The sequence below is a fragment of the Terrapene carolina genome, unplaced genomic scaffold (genome assembly GCF_002925995.2).
Source record: "Terrapene carolina triunguis isolate 2854851 unplaced genomic scaffold, T_m_triunguis-2.0 Scaffold194, whole genome shotgun sequence".
NCBI lineage: Eukaryota > Metazoa > Chordata > Testudines > Emydidae > Terrapene > Terrapene triunguis.
The window spans coordinates 10,358,543-10,367,131 of record NW_020664545.1 but is presented as its reverse complement, the minus strand read 5'-3'; the positions used below and the strand labels follow the sequence as shown (position 1 = coordinate 10,367,131).

Below are 8,589 nucleotides of genomic sequence, written 5' to 3'. Positions count from 1 at the left end.
ATTTTTAGGAGTTCAGTGTGGGCAAACATTAGGGTAGGAGTTTCCAAAGCCCATGAGTTAAGAGCACAAATCGCACTGAAAGTCAATGGAGCTTAAGTACGAATGAAAATCCAAATCTTAGTGACTGAAACTTTTAGGCCCCTTTAAACTTCTGCTTTCTTTTTGAAGAAAATACACATGGGAGTCTTACACAGCAGCTGCAACTTACACCCAGGTCAAAACAATTAAAGGTGGTGTTTATTTAAAACATTGATTGTACAACCTATGAACAGCATCAGTCTATAATGCTTCTGTTAGAGCAACTAACCACCAACATGAAAAAAGAACCTGAACAGGTAATAAACGTGTATATAAATGACCAGTGACAACAGATTCCTAAAACTGTTCCCCCTTCATCCTGAAATGTAAAGTTAGTTCTAGTGAGTTACTGGGCACCACCCATGCTCAGATAACTATTCACAGCATCTGTCTTCATACATTCAATTAAGTAATGAAAGTGAAATTTACGTACCTCCTAATCTAAGCAAATAGCTGGAGCTGTTTCTTGCTCACCTAATGTACCCCGCCCCCAAACCCTAACAAAATGCCCATTTCTAGACAGTGTGCAATGATAACCGTAAGCTTAAGGTCTGCCCTTTGAAAGGGTAACAAGAAAAAGCTAGTGTTTTTGTACAGGGAAGGCAGAAGAGGGAATATTTATACAGTAGTTTGACTGCTCTAAGTAACCTGCAACAATAGTGACCAATGCTCCAGTTCTGAAATCTTGGCTGTCGCGAGCTCTGTTCAAATGGCCACCTGCTAGGATTTTAAATAGTAAAGATTTCTCAAGTAAGTTGAGAGGTGCTAAGAGACAGTCCGGTAAAACAAACAGAATTGAGTCAGCCAGCGTACTAAGCAACGCTGATTCTAAAGGCAAGCTGGCTGAACAATCAAACAGGCTTTGAACATGAGAGAGAAATATTGGGTGTAATCTTTCCATAATTTAGATCTGGCTTATTCTGTATGAAACTACTGCATTTCTCAGCTTTCTCCTATCTTAAAAAAAGCTCCAGCTTCCCGAATGTGATGTACCAATGTTATGGAGTTAATAAAAAGCCTGCTCCTGGCTTAGGCTGAGTTGTCGTAGCTGACTTACCGGAGATGAGACCCTGGGAATAAAATTCTTGCTATCTAGCTGCTGACACAGCGGGGATGGGAGTGTAACCGTTACAACAGAGTTCAAAGCAGCCTCTTAAACGCCATTTCACAGGTCAGCTGATATGGAGCCTTTGCATCCGCTTAGGTGAAAGTGGGCAAAGACTTTAATTGCAGCAACAAAGGACAACTGCCATAGTAACCTTGGAAACATTAGCAGCCGCTAGGTAGTAAGAGCCATATTTGAACTAACCTTGTCCTTCACCTCAGAGGGGAGCACCGTTCTACCTCAGGGCACCAGCAAAGGCCAAGAAAAGGACTGCTTGAGAAAGCAGTATAGGGGCAGCTGAGGTCATTCTCTAAAGCGCTCTTGCTTAATCCCCTATTGCTGCTTCCCGGGGCAATGAACAGGAAGGCATAGCTGTGCTCCCCAGGTGTTCCAGAGCCTTCACCACTGCGCAGCCTTAGCGAGTCACAGCTTCCACCAATCACCCAGGCTGCTCTAATCGCATTCCATATGGCCAGGACAAAAGATCAGTTAAATGAGTGTACTACATCCTCTTTACCACACTCTACAGGGCTTGTCTGCTGCGTCCTAGAGCTGCATGTAGAAGCTACTAGCAACAGCCTCTATTGAACACTAGAAGCTACTAGCAACAGCCTCTACTGAACACAAGTGGTCCCGGTGAAGAGGTGGGTAGGGCCCCTATCTCCCACCTCTATTGGAGGTAGCTGATGTCTTGTACTAAAACAATGAGCCTCTCCTAATGTTCTAAACCCTAATTATTTCCTCCTTGGGAGTCTCCTAAGTAACACTGCTGCATCCCTGAAGCAATTGCATCCTGCAGTAGAAAGCTGCCTCGTAGCTTCAGGGTCAGTCCCTGTGCACTTGAATGTTGGTTTGTGCTGACAGACTCTGCGCTGCTCAGCCAGTAGGTTCAAGGCTGGTGAGAGGGCTACAGCTACATGGCTTGGCAATAGCCCTGCCACACAACTCGTGCCAGGCTGTAACTTCATTGCTGGCAGCCTTACAGCAGTTAAAGAAGGTGGCCCTTTGTTTCCATCCAAAAGCAAATCTCTGCAGAGGTGCTAGGGGGAAAATGCTGGTCCCTGCTGGTTATTGATGACTAAAGCCAGCGGGGAGAAGGGTGCCTGCAGCTAGGGCCTCCCCTTGTGGCTGCTTTGGAGAGAAGCACCTTAAGAGAAAACTAAGGCAGGTCTCCCAGCCCTCTCCAGAAATCACTGGATTGCTTTGGTCTTTTCTGCTCACGCTGCTGAGGACGAGGGAAGCTGCAGAAACAAATGTGGCGTATTGTATATTGAGTAAAGCCTGAAGCCGTCCTGTACAACTATTCATGCTGTGGAACCCTGTCTCCCAGCTCGGTATGGACAGGATGTGGTTCTACCTCTCACCCTGCCAGTAAAGGGGACTACAGCAGCATCCACCCAGGCCGCCTGCTCCGGCAAGCCAATGACAGCCCAGCACTCCTAGGCAAGGGAACAATGCCACTAGGGACCACAGCGTGCTCTCAAGATCCGGGGGAGGAGTTTGGTTTAGACTGCCTCACTGCAGGTGTCTTTCAAACCCTTGCGTTGCTCACTCCTGGGCACTGGTGAGAAAGCCACACCCCTACACCTGTGCAGGACGTTGGACGTGCGTTTTAAGAGGCTGTAGGGTGGCTCCTGGTAGCTGGATTAATTTGCCTTAGTTCAAAATCAGACCCTAGTGAGAGCGTTGAGCTGAGACAGGCCACAGTAACCCTGTATAGTTGCTGCTGCCCTGTGCCCCTCACAACGCAATCGCTGCTGCTGTGTGTACATGTAAGGAAATGAAGACACTGCCCACTGCAGCCACAGTGTCAGCTGGAGCAGCAACAGCTACCATGCAGTAACGTGACACAAGTTAACCCTGTTTAGAGTAAGGGCCAGTTCCTCCTCCCTCCAGTTGGGGGTAGCCATCCAGAACAGAGGAGGGCTTCCCCTACCTGAAACAGCTGCTCCCTGCATCTATCTTCCAGAGCTGAACCGTGTGCAGTGCAGATCTAGCAGCTGGAGTGGGCCCGACCGAGTTAAAGTGAGGGCGAGTCTGGCATTTCAAGGCCAAGGACCCCACCGCTGTGAGCAAAGGAAGCGGGCGATCAGCCAAAAAACACCCCCTTAAAGACAGACCCTCGTCCTCCCTTTGAGATTAGCCAGTTTTCCAAACGCCAGCAGAGCATGAGCCACCAGTTGGCTCAGAGCACCCAGGTGACAAACTCCAGCCACCAGGGGGTGCGGCAGGCTGCCTACAGAGCTGGATGGCCAAAGCCTTGAAGCCATTCCCAGCAGAAATGCTGCCACTACGGGCATGTTTTTGGCATAAAACAGACACTGACCCTCTACACCAGATCATCCCTGCCTTATAATAGCACCACATGCTGGAAGACCACTGGGCCGCTCCCCCGGGGGGAAGACCAGCCCTGTTTCCACATCCGCATCATAGCTGAAATCCCCAGGCCCCCGGGACTCCTGATGAGGGCTTTCAGCAGCCCTCGGAGCAGGCATTTAAGGACGGGGCAGCCCCTACGTCCCTCAGCCTAGCAGTTTTATGGTCGATCAAGTTAAAGCTGACACAGCAGTGGCCAGTTAAGACTTGCTGCTTCTACAACCCAGCAGGGAGATGGGAGCTCCGAGGGGCTGAAGACAAACAGGAAGGGGAGTGTGCAATGAATCCATTAAAAAAAAAACAAACGTACAAATGATCTGGCCTATAAATAAGTCACTTGGTCCCAGGCGCTCCCCCCGGCAGGGGGTTGGTGTTTTCACCCCACAAAGAGGTGGCTGAGTGCCAGTTAAGCCCCACTGGGGGTGGGTGGGAGCGGAGGCTGCCAGGTTAGAGCTTGCGTGTTCCCAACTGGAATCGGGCTTCCTCGGAGATTCCGTACTGCTCCAGGGGGTCCTGCAGCGAGAGCACAACATGCCCACAAGTAAGGGGGAGCGAGACACCCAGCCTGCCTTTCCTGCACAACTCAAGGGAGGTTCCTTTAAAGATCTCAGTGCCTCCCATTATAGCATGGGGCCACCTCACGGTGCTGCAGTACAGGGGACAAGCTGCCGCAGATGAGATTATACAGCCAGAGCCATTCATTTACTTAAGGCCTGGGCATCAGATTATGGTCAAATTAACTTCTAGACAGAGTGTTGATTCCTAGTCAAAGCAGGAAACACAGGGTGGTGGGGATGGGGAGGTGTGGCAAAGGACAGTCCATCAGCCCTTCTGGAGGCTGTAGGACAGTCAGCTATGTGGGTTGTTTTTTTAGCCATCTTAGTACAGACGTGTGTGTGCTGGTGTCACACAGTCATCCTATGGCTTACTGGTCTCTCCGTGAGAAAGCAGGAGCAGGGCAGAGGTGGGGGAAGCCCATGACTGCACTGGCAGAAGGGATCTTGCATAGCCCCTGCCTGGTTTTGCCAGGTTCAAACATTGATCAGTGTTAAATTAGTAAGAGCTCTACCAGATGAGAACAGCTGGGCATCAGGACAATTACACGCCTGCTTCACAGCCAGCCCCATAGAAGACGTGACGTGCTGTAAGCACTTTGCATTGCATAGGCAGGTACCTTACCTGAGCACCAAGCACCTGAAGGACAGAGTCCCGGCCACCCCCATACACCAGTGCCACTGCATTGAGCAGGATCTAACCTGGCCTCCTGCACTGGAGGTTCCCCAGCTGGAGGCATGAAGTTAAATAGGCCATTGCTGCTGCATGGGAAAGACTGAGGCAGTCTGTACAGCAACCCTTTGGTGCAGGCAGGTTCCTTAAAACTGACTGGAAGCTCTGACACTGATGGGTTCAAGATTTAAGTTATTAAGGGGTTGATCTTTCCCATGGGCTGCAACAAGGCCAAGGGGGAAAAACAAACAAACAGTCTCCCCCAGTTCTGGCTGCTCCAGTTCTCTCCCAGTATAAACCAGGCAGCAAACCCCCCACCGCTCCCTACGGATTGACAATTCCTGGCCTTGATGGAAGGAAAGGGGCTAGTGGATGATAAATCGGAGACACTCACCTTCCCTGTCATCTTCTGAATCTCATTCCGATAGAAAATCAAACTTCTTCTCATGAACTCGTAGCTGTAAGACAAGGAGTGTCTGGCTGAATAGAGGGGATGTATTTCACACGCTGGTCAGAGTCCTAAGGAAGGTCTCAGCTCAGTCACTGCTGCAAAAATGTGCACCCGTACTAGTGGGGTATGGGGCAGACTCTATGCTAGATGGCCAGTGGGCATTTTCCCCACAGGCCTCTGCAAAGGACCATTTGCCACAGCCACCTTCCCAGCCTCGTCAAGAGAGCAAACACGTTTCAGGACGCATTGTTGCTTCCTAAATGCCTCTCTCCACAGTGCTCAGCCTGCAGTGCCAGTGGCTGTGATCAGGGAAGTCCACCAAACAGCACGCAGAAGGATTAGTCCAGGTCCAGGAATAATTCCCTATTCAGTGACCAAGATAACAATGTACACGAGATGTCTCTACAGCCAGGCCCGTGTTTTGCTCTCTACTGCACTGGGCAGAGAGCTCCCTCTTCTCTCCCCAACTCCAGTGGGGCACACCCAGCGCTGAGCTGCGTTCTGCAGAACACCGGCGCAATGGTGGAGAAGTCCCCCCGCCCAACCGGCTGGCCTACCTGGCTCTTCGGAGAGCCTCAATCCACTCCTGGCATTGCTCCTCGGTGTCACATTCAAAGGAGTATTTCCTGTCCGGCTCCTCAATGAAACCTGCCAGGGACAAGGAAAGGATGGTTGAGAAATGCTCCCTGCACCCACCAGCAGGTGTCACCACGAGTTACCCCTTCGCCTGTGCCAAGCCACAACTATGCCTTTATTTATTTTAAAAGGGCAGGAGATCCACTGGCAGAAATTAGTAGGACCAGGCCCCGGCACCTTTCATCCTGCAAGATGCGGGGAGGGATAGCTCAGTGGTTTGAGCATTGGCCTGCTAAACCCAGCGTTGAGAGTTCAATCCTTGAGGGGGCCACTTAGGGATCTGGGGCAAAAATCAGTACTTGGTCCTGCTAGTGAAGGCAGGGGGCTGGACTCGATGACCTTTCGAGGTCCCTTCCAGCTCTATGAGATAGGTATATCTCCATATATTAAAAAATACCCTACCAAAGAGCTGTATGAAGGATACACAAAGAAATCAGCTCATGCACCATTGCAATGCAGCCACCTCTGGGGTGGAACGGGTCAGCTGTTTAAACCACACCAAATTTCAGGAGAGGCAGCAAAAAGCACCCCATCTCTCAAAGCTTTAGCAGGGAACGCAACGAGGGAGAACGTAGCTGAACAAGTTGGAATTTGACCAGCTTAACACCTCAGTCCTTGAAAAGAGCCACCAGCCATCATTGCACACTGTATAGAAATGGGCATTTTGTTGTGGACCACAAGCTGAGGGTATGAGAGTTATACACGTACAGAGGAGGCAGAAATGAGATGAATTAAGTTACCCTAGAAGCAGGAACTCACCCTTCTTGGCTCTTTTCCAAAAGCTGGCACTGCTGCAGATTGGAAATGGACTCCCTGTTTGACTTTAATGCTTTACCAAGATCACATCAGACCCTTTAACTAATTAGCTCTGCTCTTCAGGATATAATTAATGTAGATCTGGGCTCCAGCTTGGCGAGAACTCAGCCAAATCGCATCACCAAATCCCTCTATGCAAAGCAGTGCAGGCAAACGTCTTAGGGAAGGAACTGCCACATAGGCCTGCTTTGTTGCTGACCTGCAGCCTGACTTGCTGCTGTGTAGAGCTTTGGGATACTGGGAGTGTGTGAGAGTCATTCCAGTGGGCTGGCAGGGAAGGGCTGGATCTCCATGGGGTGGCAATAGGCTGCAAGAATCTGTCACTTTCAGAGCACCTGACAGACTCCGGCCCAGGACAGAGCTGCTGGCTCATGATTGGTCCATGTGAAGTGAGCTTTGGTGGGTCTCAGACGAGCGTGAAGCCACCACTAATTGCCCCATTTTGTTAGTAGGCTGAGTAAACGGCCCATCCCCCGGGAGGTGATCCTTCCAGAGCAGGAGACACATTGTTGGGATGGCATGGGAAGCTAGCAGTCTCCTTGCTGTACCCATTCGGGGGATACAAGACTCCAGTCTCTCGGGCTGCCAATCCAGCACCTTTCAGCAGAGGGCTCATGTCCCAGGGTTACTGCTACTGCTGAAGGGGAGAGGAAGGCCCCAGAGCAGCAGGAATTCAGGCGGCAGGCTGGTGCCCAGGCAGCTCTCTGCAGGCACACACTGTTTCAAGAGGGTCCAGCGGAGACAGTGGGAGTTCGCCTCCATTCCAGCAAGGAGGGACTGAAGGCTCCGCACGTTGAAGCAGCTGCGCCTGACAGCCAGGCCAACAGATATGGGGATGGCCTTGGAGGAAACATCCTGTTATTTTTGCCACATACCATTTGCACAATGATTGCTTGTTGGAGGAAAGGCTGCTTACAAAGGACAACATGCCGCAAGCCAGCTGGAGCCACTGCTATCAACACAAGGCCAAACAGCATGGCGGGAGGACCGGGGCTAGGACAGCCCTGACAAGTGCTTTATCTGAACCTCTTCATTTTATTTTTACCAGAAAGCAAGAGACTAGATGCAGCAACGAGTCAATATCCAGTCTTCCCAGACAGGAATTTCCCCTGGTGTTTAACCACCCATTCGCTTCCACAGCTCCTGTCATCCCACAGAGCTCTACAAACAGCACCCAGGGATCTCTTCAGCCAGCCATGAAATGCAGCCACCTCTGGGACAGAGCACACAGCATCACTAGGAGAGGGAGTGAACTAAACATTCTTATTGAAAAGCCTATTGATAATACAAGGGGGAGTCAAGAGGCAAAACAGATAGTTTGTCCAGGGCACCAGAGCTAGCATCCTGACTGACACAATGTGAGACAGGGTCTTCAATGACCATAAGTGCTTGGGGTCTTGGTTTTCACACCTCAACCATGAGACCGCCTCTTCAGAAGCGCAGTAATTATACCATGAGGTGGCAATGATGCAGTACCGAGAGGGAAGAGGGGCCTCCATTGAATCCCCAACACCACTTCCTACAACACCCAGGATTTTCCTTAAGTGTCTCCCCTTTCACGTACTGCTTCTGCCCCATTTGAGATCTGACACCCCCGCCACAATACGGTACATAATCGGACTCCAGAAATGTTTACTCTTGCCCTTCCTCCGCTTGACTGAGAAGGGAAAAGTTACACACCACATCTTAAGGAGAGGGAAATCCATGAGAATCTTTATCCAAAACTCACTGATTGAAAAGACATTCTCCTCTTCTTTGGTGATTTTACAATGTTCCAACAGCAAAGCTCCAATTGGCTAGAAAGAAACCCAAAGAGAAGGTTTAAAACACCCCTCCCCATTGTTCAGCCAGTTCTAGAAACATGCAAGACATCGTCATGAGAAAGGGAACACAGAGTGAC

General features: G+C 50.3%; 1 protein-coding gene across 1 annotated transcript in view; it reads right to left on the bottom strand.

Annotated features, from left to right (window-relative positions):
* Window positions 1-218: 218 nt before the first annotated feature.
* The window catches only part of PLEKHJ1 (pleckstrin homology domain containing J1), a 19,263-nt gene continuing 10,892 nt past the window's right edge, over window positions 219-8,589 (bottom strand). The window contains exons 2-5 of the mRNA XM_026655080.2: window positions 8,419-8,485; window positions 5,795-5,885; window positions 5,181-5,244; window positions 219-4,072 (exon numbers count right to left, since the gene is read on the bottom strand). Of these exons, the coding sequence (XP_026510865.1) occupies window positions 4,007-4,072; window positions 5,181-5,244; window positions 5,795-5,885; window positions 8,419-8,485 (288 nt within the window). The 3' untranslated portion in view covers window positions 219-4,006. The remainder of the gene's footprint in view (window positions 4,073-5,180; window positions 5,245-5,794; window positions 5,886-8,418; window positions 8,486-8,589) is intronic.